General features: G+C 39.6%; 1 protein-coding gene across 1 annotated transcript in view; it reads left to right on the top strand.

Moving 5' to 3' along the window:
* Positions 1-23745, top strand: part of LOC146148130 (laminin subunit alpha-2-like) — a 30899-nt gene that overhangs the window by 4354 nt on the left and 2800 nt on the right. The window contains exons 5-61 of the mRNA XM_083388012.1: positions 240-360; positions 1071-1250; positions 5546-5635; positions 5906-6017; positions 6119-6266; positions 6505-6720; positions 6978-7080; positions 7461-7594; positions 7671-7840; positions 7967-8073; positions 8644-8873; positions 9016-9147; positions 9234-9309; positions 9406-9500; positions 9572-9694; positions 9766-9923; positions 10079-10224; positions 10301-10481; positions 10569-10705; positions 10770-10876; positions 10950-11070; positions 11148-11294; positions 11576-11605; positions 12156-12329; positions 12517-12705; positions 12793-12914; positions 12978-13110; positions 13183-13296; positions 13511-13719; positions 13964-14157; positions 14348-14490; positions 15346-15456; positions 15523-15634; positions 15705-15858; positions 16179-16401; positions 16476-16592; positions 16668-16825; positions 16994-17226; positions 17293-17409; positions 17525-17695; positions 17951-18105; positions 18178-18321; positions 18496-18653; positions 18749-18902; positions 18970-19100; positions 19265-19436; positions 19509-19653; positions 19744-19876; positions 20036-20059; positions 20382-20517; positions 20902-21087; positions 21412-21557; positions 21698-21883; positions 22154-22355; positions 22686-22807; positions 23239-23428; positions 23500-23655. Of these exons, the coding sequence (XP_083244138.1) occupies positions 240-360; positions 1071-1250; positions 5546-5635; positions 5906-6017; positions 6119-6266; positions 6505-6720; positions 6978-7080; positions 7461-7594; positions 7671-7840; positions 7967-8073; positions 8644-8873; positions 9016-9147; positions 9234-9309; positions 9406-9500; positions 9572-9694; positions 9766-9923; positions 10079-10224; positions 10301-10481; positions 10569-10705; positions 10770-10876; positions 10950-11070; positions 11148-11294; positions 11576-11605; positions 12156-12329; positions 12517-12705; positions 12793-12914; positions 12978-13110; positions 13183-13296; positions 13511-13719; positions 13964-14157; positions 14348-14490; positions 15346-15456; positions 15523-15634; positions 15705-15858; positions 16179-16401; positions 16476-16592; positions 16668-16825; positions 16994-17226; positions 17293-17409; positions 17525-17695; positions 17951-18105; positions 18178-18321; positions 18496-18653; positions 18749-18902; positions 18970-19100; positions 19265-19436; positions 19509-19653; positions 19744-19876; positions 20036-20059; positions 20382-20517; positions 20902-21087; positions 21412-21557; positions 21698-21883; positions 22154-22355; positions 22686-22807; positions 23239-23428; positions 23500-23655 (8278 nt within the window). The remainder of the gene's footprint in view (positions 1-239; positions 361-1070; positions 1251-5545; positions 5636-5905; positions 6018-6118; positions 6267-6504; positions 6721-6977; positions 7081-7460; positions 7595-7670; positions 7841-7966; positions 8074-8643; positions 8874-9015; positions 9148-9233; positions 9310-9405; positions 9501-9571; positions 9695-9765; positions 9924-10078; positions 10225-10300; positions 10482-10568; positions 10706-10769; positions 10877-10949; positions 11071-11147; positions 11295-11575; positions 11606-12155; positions 12330-12516; positions 12706-12792; positions 12915-12977; positions 13111-13182; positions 13297-13510; positions 13720-13963; positions 14158-14347; positions 14491-15345; positions 15457-15522; positions 15635-15704; positions 15859-16178; positions 16402-16475; positions 16593-16667; positions 16826-16993; positions 17227-17292; positions 17410-17524; positions 17696-17950; positions 18106-18177; positions 18322-18495; positions 18654-18748; positions 18903-18969; positions 19101-19264; positions 19437-19508; positions 19654-19743; positions 19877-20035; positions 20060-20381; positions 20518-20901; positions 21088-21411; positions 21558-21697; positions 21884-22153; positions 22356-22685; positions 22808-23238; positions 23429-23499; positions 23656-23745) is intronic.

Raw genomic sequence — 23745 nt, 5'->3', positions numbered from 1 at the left:
CGCAACAAATCTCGGATGTTAGAGCTCGCCTATGATATGTACCGTTCTACGTTGTTCTCTTAGAAGTAATGAACACACTCAAGAATCTAAGGTAAAACATTGATTTTTAAACAATTAATATATCTCGTCAAAAATCCGTAGGCGCAACGGTGATGCACCCCTGAAAGCGTAATGAAATCACATTGACGAGTACGTAATAAAAAGCATTTGCAAAATTTTTAGATAACATGTATTTTCAGGGAATGCGCTCGTTTGTACGGAATTCGGGCTACTGGTCGCGGTGCTCCAAAGTACAGATCGGACAGTGACGTACTCTGCACTTCGCATTTCTCCGAGCTTATACCACTACAAAATGGCGAGGTATTTTCTGTTCCTAAACGACGCAATAAGTAAGCTGTACACCCACAGAGTAGAAAAGTTATTTCACTTACAAAGGATTATATGACAGTAGCAAATTTTACATTACATGATGGTATACTTATTTTTGTTAGAAGACGTGTAACGGTTTTTACAGCATAAATATTGGACTACTATATTTGTCAAACTGCTGCACTGTAGTGCAAATTGTTCTATCCACCACAGTGCATGATCGATTGACTTTTAGTTTTGAATGTTTTAAAAAAGTTTGATTGCTAATAATATCGAATTCAAGCCGATACTCGATGCCAATTGTATTATGAAGACTTGTCCGTTATTAGAGTGGCATCGGTTCCAAACCGATACCAAATTAATAGACAAAGTTCAGCCTTGTTAAACGATCTTACACGGTGATTCTTCCTTAAAAGTAAAATTTATCATAACATAACAAGTTAACAACTGTAGTTAAGTGACATTCTTACCGCTAAAGTAAACTTTGGACTAATATACTGGAAACAATTTCATTACAGTAATGGCGTCTTTTGATATCGGTTTGGATCGCGATACTTTTGTCCTAAATATCGGGTATCGGTATCGGAATAAAAGGTTAAGAACCGAACATCCCAAGTTGGCCGATATGACCTTTCTGGTTCATGTGGTGGCAAGTTTCGCGTGCGATTATCAAATGTTTTATAAGTCCACGTCTTTCGCAGATCCACGTCTCGTTAATAAACGGCCGACCGACCGCCGAAAGTCCATCAGAAGAGTTGGTTGAATTTACGTCGGCTCGATATATTCGCTTGCGACTACAAAAGATTCGGACACTGTACGGCGACCTTATGCCTCTCTCCGGCTTTGCACCAAGCCAGCAGGATCCTTCCGTCACGAGAAGGGTACGAGAACTTTTATGTTTTATGATGATAAAGTAATGTGTATCCCTAAAGACATTTTTTTCTTCTCAACTGAAGGTTTTCTATTTTAATTGGAGGAAAGAAAACCGTATTAACAAGAGTGACATTAAATGTGAATTTTCAAAAACTAGATCATTATGCTTACTAATAAATCCCCCTACAAAACAAATAAACTTAAATTTACTGCTGCTGGAAATATTAAATGTTATAATGTCCATTTTTAAAACTGTTATAAATCGTATATTTGTCATTAATATGACTTATATTGCGCTTTTATTTATACAATTTATTTTATAAATACGAGATTAATATTTAGTGTTACTTACACCATGTGCTTATATGTAAATCCATGTTTAATTACATATTGACAGTAAACAGCCGTATTAAAATATTTTATTGTGTTGCTTTGAAGTCGTTTTCGGTACGAGTATATTTGCCTGCGCGTCTCGAGCAATATTTTATCGACATCGAACTAAAGGGAAAAAGCAGTGTGCAGAATGGGGTCGCCGTTTTGTGTTAACTATTTTTATCGTCCGCCATTCAACGAGAAAAACTGCGGGTTTCGGTCGGCGAGTAGAAAGTGACTTGTTACAATTTGTCTGGCCGCCTTTCAAACGCGCATTTCATTTAAGGAGAGCACGCGGCTTTGTTTACGTTAAAGATTGGGTTTTATGGGCCCGTGCCCCGTGTCCCTGTTGGTTATTTGAGTTGGGTAAATCGCGCGCTTTGCTTCAGCTGTCTCCTGAATGAGGCTAACTTGCTGTTTGTCACTGATTTTTCGCGTTCTTTTCACCAGTTTAAGCGGCGAGTGAGTCAGAGGATAGTGCGACTTTTTCCTCTAGAATTTTGTTTTGATTTTTCAGGTCTAGAATTTCAAAGTGTCTACTGCTCTAAGATACGTATTTTTGCAAGAGATCAAAGCGTTGTATATTTATAGAATCTGATCAATTTTATAAGTTTTAAATATGAACGGGATCGGCCAATGTAAAGTATGTAATTGACGAAGGGGTAATGTTGAAAAAGTAGGTCGCTTTTCTAATCTTCCTTAAACCCTTTACTGAATTCATTAATTTAATATGACTATTTTGACGACGCCCAGTAATTCCTTGCGAACCTGATGGCAAACTGCGATGTATCCTGATTTGAAAGGTCACGCTGATCGGCCCGCTCTTCTTATATCGTCTTGTTATTGTTATAAGCGATGACAATGGAAATCGGATTTTGTTTGCTTTTCAAGGATTGCATAATAACAGAACGTGGCGAACATTGCGACAGTCAGGCTTCTTGCGGCAGCAGTCGCAATTTTCCTTCGCCCTTTTTCGATAAAACTAAATGGGGCGAGCGAAAATTGGCGTTTTCCACTTAAGAGAAGAATCGTCACCACCGCGTTGCTGTTACCGTTATTTCGAAAAGAACTATATGGGTTCGAATGGCATATTTAGTCTCGACGAAATTATATTACCAGATAAGGTAGGGCTGGTGTAGCAGGCAATGTGACTTAGTGGATTGAAAGGATCACACCTTATCATTTGAAAGAAGTTAAGACGCGAGACGCAATGTGCGATGTTCAAATGATAAACAGGCAGCTTAGCAAAATTAGAAATATTTATGGTTTGTTCTGTATATATATGTGTAGTATATATATACAAACATACGTAATACGTTTGGTCAAATGTTTTGCCATGTTAAGGAGTGTTCTAAACAGGAAATGTTAACGAAAAGTTGTGTTGTTTGTGTTGTTTATTAAAGTGTACTTGGTCCTTAAACAGGGTATTCTTAAGTATAAAGGGATAATATATAAGTAAATGCGTTTGTTTATTTGTTTGCTATTGATGTACTTCTGTTGTTCTGATAAAGTGGAAGTATATTGTCGACATTCGTCACCGTGAAAATACACAGAAAATAAATTTGAAGATATTTTCGGGCAGCTAATGTAACTGTAATGTAAGATGTGGACATTATGCAGTAGTCGACTTTGCGTCGTGTTCATCATTGCACTACTTAACAACCACAGCGCTCGAAGCGAGAGAACGTTAACAGGACGATCGAAAATTCGAAACAAGTGGAACGAGACCGTGAGCCTGACAGCCGAACATGTACAGAAATTGACAGACAGTTTGTTTCGCTTGTCGCATGCAAGAAAAGCAAGAAATTCAGCGGAAAACGAGCGCTTGTTTCTCCGCAGTGCCATTATTCGGCGTCGAGGTCACCTAACCCATCGGCAAATGCGCATAGTCGCCCAGGATCTGTGTCCTTGTGGCGTCAGGAGTAATGCACAATTTCAGCAGGTTTGCAAATATTTTTATGTCTGCGTCGACATCGGAATTTCTGGTCAATTTCATTAATTGTTTAACAAAACGAATTTCCCAAACCTGAGTATTGGATTGCGCCACACAGAAGATTTTTGGTATCCAGGCACAAGCATGACAAAAAGCGGCGACCTTTCATAATGGACCCGGCGGCACAGTGTTTAAACACTGGGTTAACGATCGTTCGACGCTTAATGATCCGATTTCCCGTCCGCACTTTCCATTCAATGTTTTGTGGTCCGGCGTTTGCGAGCCTTTAAATGGGCCATAAAAGTGAATAATTAAAAAGTACGCGCCCGCGCCGCGGCTTGTGCGCTCGCCGAACGTGATTTTTGTTGATGCCGCCACTTGCAAACGTGGATGTGGCATCTTACGCTGTCCAAGTGATTACGCAGGCGTTGCTCGGCGGTTGCTCTATCCGTGGCAGACCGTGCTACGACCGCGGCCTGCTGAAGCACTCACCGAAGGGAGTGATCGCTTAAAATCCCACGGACCTTGGAAATGTTTTGGCTAAAACTTCGCGATAATTGTCGGCTGTCGAGAACCGATTAGCATTCCCGGTATATTCTGTAAAATGGAAAATTGCCTAAGTAACGTACTTTCCTTTCGTCACGTTGCGTTGTGAGAAACCAGTTGTGTTAAACAGCCCAAATTTATTGTAATTGGGAGTGCAATCTCTATCGATCGTGTCCTAAACCTCTTCAACTTAACCTTCGGGGGTACAAGTGCCGCATTTCGCGGTTAGCTGTGACGGCGTCATAATCGGATAAAGCCACTACAGACCAGACTATCCCAAACTTACAATACAACGCCTTAACGCGAAGCCAACGACTATTTAAGGTACATAGATCACGTAGCCCATATAAGCGAAAGTATCCGGCGGGCGGCGTCCGAAGGACAGCTTTGTTGATAAGCGACACCTATCGTCAGCGTGTTTGTGTACTATATCTAATTTATTTGACAATGCGTCACGTGTAATTGCCGGTGCGCGCACATTTACTCTTACATGGATGACTGGCATTTGATCATGCAGCGTCGTAACAGGTGAATACACCGACCACAGAAACGTCTTATCGGATATTGACGCTCGCGATCGGATTTTCCGCATTACGCGCGATTAACATCGAAACTTGTTTGTGTGCGGACGAGCATAACAGCTCGCCTTTTGCTCCTGGGTCACGATTGCCTCCGATTCCGGTATAATAGTAAGTGATGGAACTAAGAACAGCGCAACACCTAGTTAAGTGCGCATTCAAGATATCATTAACCTTACACCGTTCAAACGAGTGCCGTTGTTAAAGTTCGTGTTGTGCAGTCAAAAGCTATAGGAAATGGACCCTTGTCCCGCCTCTATAATTCATGCCTTGTGTCGTTTGCATTGGCAGGCGCAACCAAAACACGTCGTCTGGCCACAATTATTCACTTAACCTGACCACATAAAGAATGGTCTGAATGTAAATGATTCTGCGTTTTGCAGTTGAAATCTAACTTAATCTTAAGGACCTCTAATAAATAAATAAAACACATGGTGTTAAATTGACTTTTATGTAATGCCACGTCAGTCGCATTAATATCGTTTAAACAAACAAATTCCTAAAGTCTGTGCTGTGCGGCAGGGATGTCCGATAATTTTAGATCTTTATCGGTTTCGATTCGATAACAAATTATTTCAAGGATTTTATCCATGGTTTGTAATTCAACACAGAGTTTGCTATCTTCAAAGATGAATTTCTGAGAAAATATTATATTAAAACGACGGTAAATATGTTTTCTAACGCCAAGGAAATTTAGGCCTAGGACCCTTACAATTATCATTTTTGTTTGTTTAAGCATAACAATGACGTCATTTGGTATCAGATATTTTTTGCTCAAGATTTCGGGTATCGGCATCGGAATAAAATACCAAGCATTGGACAACTTTACTGTGCAGTAAACCTTTAGATTACAACAAATACGTTTTTATTACAGTACTTTTACTCCATCAAAGATATCAGCATTGGAGGAATGTGCATTTGTTATGGACACGCAAGAAATTGCCCCACCGATGTTGAATCCGGGGTGATTATATTTAAATAGCATGTTATGTCGTATATATACTAAGCAGTGTAACATGTATTGAAATCACATGTGCTCATCAATCCTATAGGGTCTTCATGTAACACTGATTGGGAGCGCTAGTGGTACTTGTAATTATCAACGAAAATAGGCTACGACCTACAAACCATGGACGTTTCTTTAGTGGATTTTATGTATATTTGCTCGACAAAAAAAATAAGAGGCACTAGTTTTAATATAATTTCACATCTTAATAGTTCCTTATAATTGTAGCATTTCCAATGCGCATGCGAACATAACACGATGGGGCCAAACTGCCAACAGTGTAGGTCTGGCTATCAACAGCTCAAGTGGATGCCGGGAAACAACGGATTCCAGTGTAAAGGTAAATTGCCATAAATAACAGCTATGTAACTTTGTTTTCTATCAAGTTATTATCACTGCCGTGTATTTGAAATGACTTAAGATATTAAATTATTTTTGCAGCCTGTAATTGCCATGGTCACGCGGAAGAGTGCTACTACGACCAGGCGATTGCCGATCGTAAGGAGAGCATCAACCTAGAGGGTGAATACATCGGAGGAGGTGTTTGTGTTGAATGTAGAGATCATACATATGGAGTAAATTGTCAAACGTAAGCTGTTGTTATATAGTGCAGTACAAAGAAACATTGAAAATACATATTAAGTTACGGTCAGTCAACGGTGAATTACATTAACATTTGTCAATCAGTGAATTGAATAGTCCAATCATTTTTATTATACACCTACAAACTTTAATGACACGTAATTCTTGGAGACAAAAATGGTTCATAAACGCTATAACTAGTATTCGCTTTTAACCTAGTTTGAAGAATGTGTGTTGTGATGAAGGTGCGTCGACGGATACTACCGGCCATTCGATGCCGAACCAGAAGACAAAAACCCGTGTGTGAGGTGCGATTGCGACCCATATGGAGGCACTCGTGTTGCTGAGAGCGCCGGGTCCTTCATGTGCGTCAAAGATATCACGTTCGTCGACGTCGAAAACGACCTTTATCCGGGATCGTGCTACTGCAAGGAAGGGTTTATGGGGCGTCGATGTGACAGGTAGACTCTTTTTACCACTCGATACGCAATGTTTTACGACGGTTAAGTCAAACAAGCGTTTTTAGACATATGGTACTATAGAAGTACTGGTTTGTTCACGTATAATAAACGGTAATATATTTTACACATGTGAGATTCATGGCACTGTTGAACAGTTAATTTAATGCTATATAAAACGGCGTGAAACGACACGTTTTGGTTTAGTACAGTTTATAATAATTAAAAATTAAAGATCTATACGTGCTTGGTTGTTGTAGATGTGCTTTCGGATTTCGGAATTACCCAAGATGTGATCCATGTTCATGCAATGTCGCCGGAAGTGAAAACAACAATCCTTGTGAGGGTGGATGCGTTTGTAAGGTAATAAAAACAAAACCTTTTCAACAGTTGTATAAAGCTTAGATCGAGGGTTTCAATATTTGTTTTTAAATATTTTTTAAAAGCACTTATATAACAGAATATACATACAGACGAGAATAAAAAATAGTACCTATCAAGAAGCGACAGGTTGGACTAAAGGCCAGCCCACCTAACTGTAGAAGCGACTTTTTCAAAATTTAAAGCACAGAAATACTCGTGTGTTTTATCGACTTGATCATTAAAACAAACATAGAAAGCGTCGGTGTACACTTACAACGGTAGATAACAAACCGCAAACATAATAGTATAAGCAATTCAACAAATCATTGTCAACAGCAGTTCCAAACAGGAGAGTTACCGGGTTCGCTTTTGTTCCACAGGAAAATGTCGAGGGCGACTCTTGTGGCACATGCACTCAGGGATTTTTCAACCTGCAGCGACAGAACGCAAAAGGCTGCGAAGTCTGCTACTGCAGCGGCGTCTCTCGTCAATGCATGTCAGCCGATCTGAAATGGTGTGTACTGTATTTCTGAGCGGCGCTGATTGAATTTGCATTGACATTTGTGTTTTCAAATGATATCGACTTACAGGTCGACGATCCACACTAACCACAACTGGGAGGTAAGAGATAAGAGAGGTAACAGGAAAGTGATACCGGACTTCGATCACGAGCTTCGCGAACCGTATGTGGAGAATGGCAGCACGGCGAGGGCTTTGGGAACAGCTATGTATTACTGGGCAGCACCCGATCAGTATTTAGGTGAGGTCTGTAATTAATATTTCGATGAGCAGGTATCAGCCCACCTGAGCACGTCGCCACCTTTAGCATGTGGTAGCGTCATTGTTGCCTGGCACGATAATTTATGCTGCCGCTTAATTATTTCAGGAAAGCACACGACGTCATACGGTGGGACCCTGCGATATATCGTATCCTACGACATCCTTCAAGGGACGCAAGCCCTGCCTATTCAAGACGCTGACGTAATTTTAGAAGTAAGTTTAAGTATGCGTTGGATAGGACATCTTGCAAGAAATGATTACGGCGAACTTGATTTTCGGTATTAGGGATGTCCGATACTGGATATTTTATTCTGATACCGATACCCGATATTTTATACATAAGGTATTGCGATGCGATAACACATGACGTCATTGCTATTCTTGAACACCCAAAATAGGTGAAATTTAAACGTTGTTAATTTTACGTTATAAAGCCAATATTTGCTTCAGAGTTGAGAAATTTTAGTTACTTTTAGTCGTAATCCTACTGTTTTTGTTATATGCTGCGTTTAATCGCAAATCATGGCAGAAATACTCATAATGATTTGGTATAGGATCGGCATAGACACTACCCTAGTATAGGACGAGTACCGATACTACTACTTGGAATCAGGTATCGGCTCCGAACCGATATTTTTGCAATCCTTATTCGGGATCACAATACACCTTTATAGACAAAGATTAGTAGATGTTTTGTTTCTTGGATGTACAAAATGTAAAAAAAAAATTGTTAATAGAACTTCCCCGATATCGTTGATGAATAATTTAATTTTATAAACATAGGGCAACGGACGAACTCTCCTGTACAACTACATGGGAAGTGTGGTGTTCCCGCAAGAGGAAACAGAAATCTCTCTGAAGCTGGAAGCTACCACAAACGGAGCCTCGACAGGTTGGGTGGTCGCCAACACATTTCAAAGGGCAACTAAGGAAGACCTGATGAAGACCTTGGAGGACGTGACTCGATTGCTCATTAGAGCTGTTTACAGTGGAAACTCTGGTGCAATCTACAGGTGAACATCACATTGTTTTTATTATACTTATTAAGTTGGACTGCAAGGGTAAGTTATTGTGATGCTGATTAAATTAATAAAGAAAAGTGGTTTTACCATAGATTTAGAAATAAAAATGAAACGTATATTCTTAAACCTGCAGGATCCGTGATGTATACATGCAATCTGCAACCAAAACTGGCGAAGGTGGACAAGCACGTTCTGTGGAAAAGTGTCGCTGTCCTGAAGGTTTTGTAGGATTATCGTGCGAGACCTGTGCGGATAGCTATTACAGGTAAAATGACAGGCCTCATTAGCTTGCGAAATCAGTACAGTGTCAATGTTTTGATGAATTTAACAAAACATAACTCTTTTTCCCAGACACGGTGCAATGTGCCTTCCTTGTCAGTGCAACGGACACTCTCCTTCGTGTGATAAATTAAACGGTGCTTGTCAGGTACGTATTTAATAAAACTATATAAAAAAACTGTGATAAGGTCTGCCGTGCGTGTTAAACTCGGTCAATGGTCACCGAGTCTTTGTATTTCAATAGACCTGCCGTGACAACACCATGGGAATGCACTGCGAGCGATGCAAGCCTGGGTTTTACGGTGATGCGACCGAAGGTAACATCGGTGATTGCCAAAGGTAAAATTAACAGCTTACCAAAACTCGATTGCAAATTAGGCATTTTAACAGACTGGTTGTGATGTATGCAGATGCTCCTGTCCCCTTTTCACGCCGAGCAACAACTTTAGTCCAACATGTCGATTGGATCGCCTAACTGCTGAAATGATCTGCTTGCAATGCCCTGAAGGTTACACGGGGAAGCGCTGTGAATCGTGAGAGCAGCAACCTAATAATTGCCATTCAAGTCAGCGCCACGACTAAACGTTGTTGAACTTTTTTGCAGTTGCGCAACTGGATACTTTGGCAGCCCAACGTCGCCTGGCGGTTCTTGTCGCCCCTGTAATTGCAACGGAAACTCAAACACTTGTGATAAACTAACCGGGATGTGTTCATTCTGCAGAGGACATACCGCCGGCGACCATTGTGAGATTTGCGAACCAGGTAAAACGGTTAAATATTAAAATGATTTGTTCGGAGCGCATTGTATTTTAGCATGATTGAAGTATCTTCAACACCTTATAACAACCTTCAATTAGCCCTAAATGTTTAATCAGCTTCTCAACCTTAAAACAAATGTTCCATTCTTGTTTTTGCAGCTTACTACGGAGACGCAATTGAACGCAAAAACTGCGGACCATGTCAGTGCAATCCAGTCGGATCTCAAAGTAGACAGTGTCATCTGGTCACGGGTCAGTGCCCCTGTCTCAACGGTGTTTACGGGAGGAAGTGTGACGCGTGTCAGGTAATTGTTACGGCACAGCGAAAGTTACAATTGTCGGTGATACAACGCGTGCTAATGTTTGCGCTTTTATTTTAAGACCGCGCATTACCTCAGTGTCGAAGCTCGCATGTGCGTGCCGTGCCAATGCGACGCCACCGGCAGCCTGTCCCAGCAATGCAATCCGGACGGATCTTGTGCCTGTAGAAAGGGCGTCGAAGGCCAACGGTGCACCTCATGTACACGAGGCTACTTCGGTTTCAGTCAGCTTGGATGCATAGGTAATCTAGCATGTAGGTAATGTCTTCGTCGTTGACATTATGCGGGTTTGCTTAAAGTGTATTTATGTTCGTTTATCCGTTGTTTAGAATGTAACTGCGAACACACAAACGACAACTGCGACGTTTTAACGGGGGAATGTGTCTGTCCGCCGAACACACGTGGTAGTGATTGCATGCAATGCGTCGATTATGCCTACGACTGGGACGCCGTTGATGGATGCAAGGTCGGTGAATTATATTTTAAATCTATATGTAGCGAAATACTTTACTGGAATGTTTATCTTACAGTTGTGCAACTGCAGTCGACAAGGATCGCAATCTGCGAGCTGCGATACTGTGACCGGGCAATGCAAATGTGAAGCGAAGTACGCCGGGAGACAATGCGAAAGTTGCTTGTAAGTACAGACCTAACAGAAGAATGCAGATAAATACGGATTATAATAAGTATCCAAATTAAAAATTTAACAGGCCCGGCTTTTACGGCTTTCCGGACTGTCAGCCATGTCGCTGTAACAAGGCTGGGACGGTAAGCACCAATTGTTCCGGGGACACTTGTCAGTGCAAAAGAAATGGAAATTGCCATTGCAAGGTAGGCCACAAAATAGACGAGTTTACAGCTGATAACACCATAATAACCAGCAAATAACGATACTAATTTGTTATCAGAAAAACGTAATAGGACAGCGTTGTGACCAATGCGCACCCGGATATTTTGGTTTGTCAACCCAGAATTCTGACGGCTGCTCATCTTGCTTCTGTTCAGGCGTAACTGACTCATGTACGGTGGCAGCGCAGTATTTCTGGGGTCAGCCGGTATGTAAAACACAGACAGACTTGTTCACACGTTGATATTTGACATGCTTATTTGAAAAAAAATGTATAAATTCAATAAAATCGTGTCAAAATAGCCCATAAAACAAAGAAATTGTTCGTGACACATTTTGTGATCAGATAAGTTTAACCTCTAAATCAGAGAGTTTCTTGTTCATTAATTAAACTGAAATCAAAGTGGGCAATACTTTTTTACAGTCGTTTAAAATACATTTACTATATAAGAACGTGACTAAAAACTTTGCCTTTATGCTTGCCGACAGATCGTCTTACAAGACCCGTTTGAGATTGTGGTGAGGTTACGGTGTGATAGGTTCTGTATAAAAAAGCATAGGCCTATACGCCGAGCGCTAACACCCGGAATGGCAATGACTTTAGCCTAAAATAGTATATGGCAGGCAATATTTTATACTTACCACACTAACAATATAGAAGCTTTGCACTTCTAAGGTACGACTTTTGCAATCGAAACAACCTGGTTCCTTCGCGAACGGCAAATACCGTTTTTCTCCTATATTCTAAAATGCAACCCTTTAATTATTGTTATACTTCACTCTGTTATAAGCTTGTGCACTGCTTTTCAATACGTTATCTTGAACACACCCCGCAAATATTTTTCTGCGATTTTCACTGGCCGTACACTGTTAAGTCACGGCTTTCTGTTAATTAGTTTAAAGAACAATAGCAGTTTAGCCAACGTGAAAGTGACAATAAATGGATATTTTCCTGCTTGTGGTGATAGAGATGCTTTGCATGATACATGTTATGTGTCAGGAAAAAAATAATTGGGCAAACGTTCCACTTTCTCACCTACATATAGTAATGCGTCTTGTCTTAACTCAGATATCTTTAAACTCGGCTCCAGTTGAAGTCTTGAATCTGACCACCGTGGCAAAGAGATCGCGTGGACTTGAGTCCCGCCGAAGTGTAGTAGAGCTAAATGGTAACCAAGTTGCTAGAAGTCTGCACAGCGAGCCATACTACTGGCGATTGCCACCCCAGTTTAATGGAGATAAGGTAAACAACCGTCGTATTTTATACTCAAAATCTTTATGTTTTTAAAATAATATTTATTGTAGTTTACCAATGGATGCACCCGAACATAATAATGTAGCTAATGTCAATACAGAATATGATTTCAAAATACAACGGGAAACTAATTGGGGATATAGTGGAGAACCAGATTAAATGATATCCTGTTTAGACGCTGTCTTACGGAGGAAAGCTTCGTTACACCATTTACTACGTTTCGACGATACCTGCCCAGTACAGTGATGCCCCGACACCCAGTGTAGTGCTACGCGGTGGCAACGCAACTAAGATAGCTATTCAGTACACTTCTGACGAACCGCAAACAGGACAAAGTCGATCGTACGTTGTCCCAATGCAAGAGGTAATACCATTTCATATTTTTAGTTTAATAATTCTATGTATTTGTTCAGCCACCTTCCTTACGCTTTGGGTTTAAATATGTGTTTAGAATGGATGGACACACCTTGATTCCAATGCGAACGTGACCAGATCGGAGTTTGCATCTTTACTCAATAACATCGAGTTTTTTCTGATTAAAGCCTCCTACGGTCGTCTCATGGGACAGTCAAGGTCTGTTTTTCAGGCCTTTGTCTAAACGTGTTCGTTCTTGATAAGATCATATCCTTGTTTTAGGTTGAGCGATGTGTTTCTCGATTTGGCTGAATACGGCGTGGTGGGAAGAGGTGATGCGGCCACCAATTTACCTCGCGCTAATTCCATTGAACAGTGTTTTTGTCCACCCGGATACAAGGGCCTGTCTTGCCAGGTTAGTTTCATTGTGGCAATTGTGTTATGTCCCTGCAGTGTGTGACAGAAGAGTAACACATATTTATTACAGAACTGCGACGGAGGATATATGCGAGTGCAGCAGGGACCCCGCTATGGTAAATGCGAACCTTGTAACTGCAACAACCGCAGCGATACGTGCGATATATGGACCGGCAGATGCCTGGTAAGAAATAAAATGTTTTTCAAGCAGGACTTGTTTTAAATCGTACTGCTAAACAACAAAGGTTCACATAACAATATGACTCAGTGAGTTCTATACTTCAGGCTATGAACTTCTAGCGATTTTTGTTACTTTTGATTCATTTGTCGCTTAAATTTTTGACTGTTATATTTTATTTGCAATTTATCGTTATCTAACAGTTAAGTGTAATTTTCAGAATTGTGATGAAAAGTTTACCGGAAAGAATTGCGAGGCCTGTCTGCCCGGCTACTACTTGACAAACAACGCGTGTCACAAATGCGCTTGTCCAATCGATAATCCAATGAACAACTTTAGCCCGACTTGTCACGCCGATGGCGCTGATGGTATATCGAGTTACACATGCGACCAGTGCAAAATGGGATATACTGGAAAGCACTGTGATCGGTAAGTCTGTTTTCAGCAAGTAAATTCCACTTGTAAATTATAATAAAGTGTGAACCTCGCTAAAACCGATATCAGTCTACCTAAAAGGCTTTCAAGTAACGAGTTTGACCATCTCACGAACGTTGTTTGAACGGCTGAGATTTTGGTAAACTAATTTAACTCTTTTTTCTTTGAGATTTTAAGCAGTTAGTCCAATTTATATATCGTATATTGTTATTTTAAACATTTGTATGTGGTTTTCTAGTTGCGCAGACGGTTACTTCGGCGATCCGTCTACTCCTGGTGGTTTTTGTGCAAAGTGCGGATGCAACGTTGCTGGCTCATTGGATGGCGCTTGCAACAAGACGACCGGCCAATGTCTTTGCGATGATGGAATTTCCGGCCGAATCTGTGACCAGTGCATGCCTCGCCACGTCATATCGCAGTTCGGGTGTGAAGGTGTGTACTGTGTAAAGCCTAATAGACGAAAAGTTTCGCCTAACACCGTCTTACAAATTTGTGCTGTTTTGCCGTTTGACCGAAGTTTCTCTACCCACTGCGAACAGAGCTGGCAAGTTCGTAATTTACTTAGAGCATAACACATTGTAAACTCTGGTCAAATTACAATTTGAATTCTTTGGTTTCGTAGAATGTTCGGACGAGTGTTCTGGAGAACTTTTGCTTGAGATTGAAGGATTGACAGGGCGTGTGACGAACGTGGAAATTCACACCATGTTCCCAGCTCCCTGGAACCGCCTAATTGCGGCACAAAACCTAACTATGCAGCTGATGGTAAGTGTTGTCAATGCTAATCTGCACTACATCTTTTATTTCGACAAAGTTAAAACAGTCAAATATAAGATGATTGTATCGCAATCAGGCAAAACGTGTTTCTGATAGTAAATGTTTACATATTTACAGAATGTGCTTCAATTGATTGTGGGAAATAGTTCTGCTTCCAATAAGGTGTTTATCACATATTATTTTAAACGCACACACATTCCATGTTTTTAAATCACGGTATGGTTAAATTGAATTTATAAATAATTCAAACATGCAAATATAGCTTTCATGTTATATTCTGTCATATTTTTCATAGCATGCAACAAAACATAAATATTAATTTATAGTATTTTCAATAGAAAATGTAAGTACAGGTTTTGTGTTACTACAAAAATGTACAACTAAGCATACCTGACTCTTTTCATCGCTAGAATATTTTCACTTTTGCTATATACTTTCCTTTTTCTCTTAACGCAGCCGTACATTCAACTTCTTCTACACAAAAAGTTAAATTACTTCACTCTTCGGATATTAGCAGCAAAGGTATCATTTTCCCCAGATATCCTTTCGTGCTTCTCCATTTGCTGTTGCCCAAAACTCATTTGATTAACACAGCCCATTTTGGATGCTACTTGACGGAACATGTGCTATAGCGTGCTGCTGTGTTTAGCAATAACCCCCGAATCTGATTGGCTAACTAATGTTTGACTTTCCCTGTCTTGTAAAAAAGCGGTTTTGCGGCGTTGTTGCTCATGGTCAATGTTCGGACACCTGCTTGCTTATGATTTTATTTTCGGTTTTGAGCATGCTATTTTGAGCCTGTGTTAATTGTCGATGGCTTTCAAAACGTCCACTGTTTTTCAGAAAAATCTAGACAAGGAAACTTCTCGTCTAATGAAGAACTACGCAAAAATTTTGTCGTTGGCCCCCACGGTCATTGTATTGGATCAAAATGTGTCTTCTCTTCAACCCGAGGTATGCAAGCAAGCACTTTCAAATGCAAAACCGTACGCCAAAGCTTTCACACTTTGTGTTTATTAGGCTGATGTTTGTACACATAGTGGAAGAATCACTTCAAATGACGTCAGGGATAGTGCGGTTAATATTGACAAGACGAAAGCTACTGTCCAGTCACTTTCGTTCGTTGTGGAAGGTAGTATTGCTTGTCGAAAACTTTAATGATTTCAATAAGCATATGAGTTTACGCCGACTTTTATGCTCAGGATTTTCCCGAAGTAGTTTACGGTCCCTGCATCAGCTGCAAAATAGTTCAACTCAGGAGGTTACCAGCATGCTGGAAAAATTTAATGGCTGGGTAGTGGGAATGCGCCAGGCCAACTTTAGCCAATATCAATCTATAGCAGACGTTGAGTTACGGTAAGTTTTAGTAGCTCAAGGTATTTTGGTTTATCTATTCTCAAAGTACGATACAATGACTCCTCGGGATCCATAGATCTGAAGTGATAAAAGCTATATATTTTAAAAATTTGATAGAGTCTCTATTGTTACAAGGAAATAAAACTGACCCGACAGGTCAAAGTTCTAAATGAGAAGATATGATAGATTCATGAGATGTGTTCGTCAAAATATACATGTAAACCACGAATTTTCGTTGCCCAACATTATTTTACTGGTATATCGTACTGAAGTAAGTGTTACGCATGTTAGTGGTCGTGACCACTGTATTTTTTGTGTAGATTGGCCGAAAGCCTTTGGAATCGAACAACAAAAGGTTTGATCCAACCTGCGAACCGCAGGTACAACGATCTTCTTGATGATCATGCTAAACTTGTCGCCAATGTAACTAATTTACGTGATGCGTTAAGTAATACCAAAACCATTCTAAAAAATACAACGACAGACATAGCTATAACAAAGATGTCCAACAACCTCAGAAGACAAACCATGCGTCAAACCGCTGTAAGTATAAAATGCTTTTTGAATCGCTGTGCTGTTAAAGGTGTACCAGAATTTATACCTATCTTAAACCTCAGAGCGATATTCAGCACGCGAACAACGAAGTAATAATCACCGACGTTAAAATAAAGCAAGCAGAGAGTGCTGTCTACGATGCCAGCCTACTCTTGGAGAACGGTACAGCTACTTTCGATGTGCGTATTTCAGTTCTACTGCTTATGGGCAATTTGGTTAAAAAAAATTTACGGCTACTGTTCCACTTTGTGCAGAATCTTCCATCGGCGTCTAGTAATCTGGAGGGTGTGTTTCAAAAACTGACGGCAGCCAGCAACAAGCTGATGCCGGGCATTGAAGTAACCTTTGCTAAAGTCGAACTGGCAAAAACGAGGGCACGAGAACTACAAAAAGAAGTGAATGGATTTATGCGGTAATTTAAACCTCCAATAGGTTATTTTTTTATGAAAACTTAAGTATAATACATGATACATTTTATGGCTATATGTCACTTAGGCTAGTTACGTTGATTTCATCTTATAATAATAAGCAAAAACAAAAAAAAATCGGTAACCTGCAACCTCACGTATATCCGTTTTAGGGTCAAGAAAAACATCAGCGACTTCACGTACAACCAAACCGAAGCCGCAACGCGGTGGACCAACATCGCCAAGACTGTTAAGCGGGCGAATCGCATAGCAGAAGAGGCGCTGCGTGAGTCGATGCTAGCATTCGAAGCTATCACCACTGACTTCGGTGAACAAGCGGCCGACTCCTTGCGAAGGATCAAAGACAACAAGGAAGTTGTCTCTGGACTGCAAATAACCGTCGGAGGTGCGTTTTGTTTTGTTTGATCTCTTATCAACTTGGGTTTCTGACCTTATCGTATTATAATAACAGGTGATCGAAGTCAGCTTCGAAATCTCGACGACGCACTTCGTTCTGCGCATCGAAGCACCAGAAACTTCACTACACAGTACGACGACATTCAAAAGCGCTTGGCCAACCCGAGAAAGCGTACGTAACTTTAAGGCACATCGCTTTGTAGATTTATTAACCTGAAAACCACAAGTTAACTTTTAATGTTCGATCGAATTTTTATAAAAGCTTTTTACCTTTTTGAATTAATCAGGAAAACCGCTGACTGCAGATGTCGTCATTAATGCAGTGAATAATGCCAAACGGACATTGGATCTTTTGGAGGTAGATTTGAAATATGAACAAGATAAGGTCGAAAAGTTGGGTCAAACCGAAATTGATGTTTCGCATCGGGGAGAAACAAGAAAGAGCATTAGCGACAACAGTAAGTTTTAATATGCCATAAATACCATTATATTGAAATATATTAAAGAGCTTCTCACTGATACGCTTTTTTCGCTATTTCCTTCTCACTCTCACTTTCTGCACTATTCACCTTCCACTTGCCTTTTTTACTGCTTCTCTGCACTTCAGCACGCCAGAAGTGTAAGTATTACACTCTTTTAGAGCTGCTTACGTGATATTGCACATAGTTCGTACAACGTAGGTTTTTGAATAACCCCTGTGTTCGTCTTTGCAGTGGCAAGGCTGTCGGAAAGGCTAAGCCTGGCGCGCACAACATCACGTCAAGCCAATGAAATTTCTCAGAGAGTCGAAGTGCTGAGCGAACGAATGAAGGCCAACATCTCTTACATTCGAAAACTGATCGAGGACACTAAAATGAAAGCAGCCTCAGTGAGTTTAAGTTGCATGAGTTTGAAATTGGTAAACTAAAGTTGAAATTCTTAATTTCCTACGCTGTATCAGATCCGACATGCTTCAGTTGGATCATCTGGTAGATGTTCGATGGCATACAAACCACTGATTTCTCCCAGCAAGACGACGGAAATCGTTCTTAACGTGAACACAAACGCACCAAACAACACCCTCTTGTACCTTGCTAAACCAATGGTAAAGACTATTTTTTGTTCATCCGGATACCAATATGTCAATTTCCTTATACCTAAAAGCACTTTAAATGTCAACGAATTACCCAACCACACTTTATTGGACAAAATAATTTCGGTACCAAACTCCGCGAATGTAGGAAATACTGTAGCAGTTATCTATATTTTTGTCCAACAGAAAGACTACATCATTGTCCAAATGATCAACCGCCGAGTGTCAGTCACGTGGGATTTGGGCGGAGGAGCCGGGTTCGTTGAAAATCCTGTGGTCGTTAACAGCCAACCAAATACGCTGACACCAGGAAATTACGACTGGTATCGGATAGAAATAGTTCGGTAAGACAATATCGCCTTTCTTGGTTCATTAACAACGATAAAATAAATTGATTTTATCATTTGGCTAAACAACAAGTGTTCTTACATGTTTGCAGACGAGATCAAGGCACGAACTTAACGGTTTACAGAAGCTCAAACAAGAAAGGCACAATCCGTAGTGCTTACAATGTTTCTTGTGGTACCTACGCCATGTTGGATATTGACAGAGAAGATTTGCTCTTTGTTGGTGGTATTAATAACTCAACAAAAGTAGGTTTAGCAAATAATCACAATATCTTATGATTTCAGCAAGATCTAATCGCGTATTTTTTTGCAGTTGCACAGCAGTGTTGTGACCCGTTCGTTTACGGGGTGTATGGGCGAAGCCACACTTCAAGGAAAGTCGGTTGGTTTGTGGAACTTTAAGACCATTCAAAATGGTGACGATTGTACTGGATGCCAAGAAAGGTATGGTACAAAAAACCCTGATTAATGTGTTTGAATGTTTTATAACCAATGCACAGTCGGAGTAAATTCCGTTTAAACCATTTTAATAAAAAATTTGAAAGCCGGTTAGTCGGCAAGATATAGCTACTGACACAATTTATAAAACATATTTTTTACTTTTACAGTCCGATTATTGAGTTAAACGAAGAACACTCGAACATGTTCAGTTACACTGGTCACAGCTACACCCTACTTCCTATTCCGAAACGCCAAACCCTACAAAAAAGTGAATTCACTCTGTTTTTCAAAACATTCAGTTCTGAAGGCTTAATCGTCTACGCGGCATCTAAAACTTTGGTAAAATATCTGTGAAACACAAAACGATATGATTAAATGCAACATTTTACCATTTAAATAATTTGTTAATAGCCAGATGTAATCGCCTTGGAACTAAGTGACGGACACCTTGTCCTCAAAATTGATCTTGGATCTGGTATTTACAACGTTTCTACTACAAAGCGCTACAATATAGGCGAATGGGTGTTTGTCAGTGTGGTCCGCATTGGCCAAAGAGGTAAGCCTTTTTGAACGGCTAGTGTGTCAGCTTTTTATGATTTTTTTTAAGAAAAGGGACCCAGTCTATAGAAAAATGAATTTTTTTTAGCTCGACTGACAACAAAGCGTGACGGTCAAGGCGAAGACGAGTGGGTAACAATTTCAAACTCGGACGGACTGCTTAACGTCTCGGATGGCGATTACTTTTGCGTTGGTGGAGTGCCTGCCGAAAGAACACTTAAGTAAGTTTCACTTTCAAACAACCAAAAACTAATTTGTAAGATTAAGAATAATCTCCAGTTAATACTAACAAATAAACTAATATTATACTAAATATTTGTGTAAAAATTAGGTTATCAGTAGGTCAATCTGTAAATTTAACTCGTCCACTTATCTCTCAGACTTCTGTTCGGCTTCACTTTAAGGTAAACGTTTTAGCTACGGATTGCTTTCTGGCATGAATATGTTGGTTTGACTTTTGAAATTACTTTGTGGTAGAGTTTTGAAACGTAACACTAACTTTTAAAATTTACACCGAGTGCAATGATGCATAGACTGCAATATGATATCCTGCACGTATTAGAGTTTGACATCTAACTAGGTTTTTTTACACGCTAAATGTGTTAAAGGATTTACACCATTCACACCCATGCTTATCCATCTAAAGCTTTAACCCAATGCCCAGACTAATATCACGTATTCTAACTTACATATTATGATCCATCGTTTAACCTGATGTGATTATAGGGAAGGAGTTACATCCATTTCCTTCGTGGGGTGTATCAAGCAACTGATGGTGTCAAACACTATTATTTCGTTAAAACGATCACGTACAGGCGAAGTTGTACGAGATTCAGGAGTCAGCGCGACCTGTCCTCACAAGGTAACTTTTTTATGTTGTAAAGAAACCAAATTTAGACACGCCTTCTATATAAATAAATCCAAGAATAATATGAACATTTTAAAAGTATATTGCCTAATGTATTTAAAAAATTAAGCTAATGACAATCACAAGGATATTTTTAGCAATATTCATTTCCCCTGTACCTTGCATATGTTTTAGCTCATCAAATATGTTTGCTGGCTTCGAGGTTTGTGCATTATAAATAATTTTTTTTAACATCAATGACTTTCTATTCTATCAGAAGAACGTCATTACAATGTCTAAAATACATATAGCCTAGGAAACTTATTTGAGATTTAGTTTCCAATCGTGCATTTTTAATATCAGAAAGGAAACATGATATATTCACTTTAAATGCAACAGATTACGAGGAATATCGGAATCGCAAAGGATGGCTACGTTAAAGTGCCTGGTCTCCACTTGCCACAGGATGGCTCCGTTTCCATGAGCTTCAGCACATTGGAACCTGATGCTATATTGTTGGTCGGATCAACAGAAAGCAAAAATACAGCCAGTAAGAAACGACGTAGAAGGCGACAAGCCAAAAAAGTAAGATGTAAAAATAGAATTTCAAAGATTGGTTTTAATCAATGTTTTGATGATTTAGTTTTGAAAGCACCATGGTTTTATTTAACATGTCTCCAACATATAAAACTCCTATATCTCAGCTGTTTGCTTAACGTATATATATATAACTGCTCCCTCCTTTATTGCCTACTTGTAAGTGCTCCTTTTCAATGATTTACATTTTAGTTATGGGGCGACCTATTTTGTTAGATATATCAGCTTTATTTAACGTAAAACTTGTTGCCTAAAAAGTCGTTATTCCTCGATTTGTTATATTCGCCCATAAAAACAACATATTTGTTTCAGGAATTTATTGCTCTCTATCTATTGGCGGGAAAACTGCATTGCGACATCAATTTGCGCGGTGTCGGAACTTTAAACATTTCCAGCAAAAACGCCTTTTACAATAATGGCAGCCCACAGACTTTTACCTTGCGTCGAAACGCTTCCTCGTAAGTATTTAAAGTAACTTATTAAAAATAGAACAAATAAACTGTGTCAACTTTTTTTATAATAGAATAAAGAAACTGCGACCTGTGTTCCTCACAAATGCTAAAAGGTCAACATTTTAAAATACCCTTGATTTGTTTAGGTTAACTCTAAAAATGGACGACACTCGAGACGTGGTTTCTATTCCATTTCCCGTCAATTTTACAAATACAATTATGTTGAAAGAAGTTTACGTGGGTGGTATTCCGACAGGGCTGCATGACAAGCACTTCGTTCCAACAGTAAAATCGTTGAACGGCTGCGTGACCGAAGTTCTTGCTGGTGTCAAGTATGTTCACTATACGTAAAAATAAATCATTGTAAAACGTGTAGATACGTACAAACTTTCTCTATTTTTGCGAGTGTACCAATTTCAAAAATTTTATCTTTTAAACACATCTGGTTATTTAATGCAAATAGGTTATGCTGCTTGTCGTCCAACAAAATAAAACACCGATATAAAAATCGAAACAATGTTAAGTCGTGATGTATTGCAAGCGGACCAACCGTAACCGATCTGTTTGGTGTTTCATTTATTAAATGACATTATTATGTCCAGCATGGTGAATTTTAATGGTGCTGTGGAGGCGAAGAACTCGTACATCGGAACATGCGCTTTCGTTCACTTCGCGGCCCCTGTTCTATCCACACCACTAACTGCGATTGGACCGACAATAGAGACAGCGAGGCCGCGCCCGGCACAACTATCCACACTTTTGCCGCACGATTTTCCGAAAGTAATCCCCACTTTGATGACCGAAGTGAGTATCCCGAATAGCAATAAATTAGAAGTTTTTGTTTCATTTAAAGTGAAAGAATCTTTTGTAAAACTATTTCCTATTATGCAAATTAAAAAGAAGAAACTATTAAAAACTAACTATGGCAATCAAACTGGGTTTAAATGGTTATCAACTGATTTTTAGTTTAGCCAATCCTATTTTATATGACTGTATAAAAATATAATTTGTTTCTGATAGTATTATCAAATTTTTTAAATTAACAATACAAAAGGCGACACGAAAATCGTTAAAAAACTTTGCATTTCCAACTCAAAATTATTTTTTCCATTCTCACAGTGTTTTTTTGCTCAGATTAAAGATCCACTATGTGGCGCTAGTGGACGTATGCCTCTCTTTAAAAACCAATCAGCACATTTTGGCCTGGACAAACACAGCCACGTTCAATTCATTCTAAAAAAAAAGATTGCGAAAAAGTAAGTATTCAAATATCGGTTCCTGCACAGCATAGAGTGAAATGCAATTTTAGTATTACACGGAATGAGATTGACATTCTAAAACAATGGTTCTTAAAACCAGGGTTCGATCGAACCCTTAGGGTTCGACGCAGCTTTTTCTAGGGTTCGGCGAGAACGTCCTCTGAAACATAAATGCTGTTATTTCAAGCTAAATTCGAATCTTTTTTTATGTGCCAAGGTGTCATGTAACGTTGTTAATTGAAAATTTGGCCAATTTAACCTATATAAATGCAAGTTTATATTTTGAATATGCCCAGTTTCAGCTGCTAGGAGGAAGAAACGAATACTGAGCGAAAATTTGGGGTTCAACGAACGCCTGTAGAATAGCATAGGGGTTCGACAGATTACCAAAGTTTAAGAACCATTGTTCTAAAATGTCCATATTATAGGTTCCGATTTGACTTTAAAGTAAAGACCCTTGGTACCAGCGGTTTGTTGATGCACGCTGGTCACTCATCACAAAAAGACTATTTCTCACTGCTCGTTAAAGACGGAAAGCCCGTTTTTCAATTTAACAATGGAAACGGAGTTGGCGAAGGCGTCAGTAAAAAGAGAATAAACGACGGAAAGTGGCATAAGGTAGGGAATTTTACACCGTCATTTGCTCTTGTTTTCAGTCTTCTTTAAGTAACTGTCTTTTCTTTTCAAAGATTCGTATAAAGCGATCCCGTCGTAAAGGTTGGTTGTATGTGGACGGAAAGAAAATAAGATTTCAATCACCACCGGGAGCAAATCAAATGGACATCAATAACGTTCTGTACGTCGGAGGGTTGCCTGCCGTATATAAAAACGGTCGCTCGGGAAAGGTATTGAGGATATACCTGACAATTATCTAATTTGAGTTGATGACCGTGATCGGTCTTACCAACAAAAATATTTTAATACACTTTTGAGTA

The sequence above is a fragment of the Ascidiella aspersa genome, chromosome 4, assembly GCF_963924565.1.
Source record: "Ascidiella aspersa chromosome 4, kaAscAspe10.2, whole genome shotgun sequence".
Lineage (NCBI taxonomy): Eukaryota > Metazoa > Chordata > Ascidiacea > Phlebobranchia > Ascidiidae > Ascidiella > Ascidiella aspersa.
Note: the sequence above shows the minus strand (reverse complement) of the source record. Positions and strands in the feature narration are given on the sequence as shown.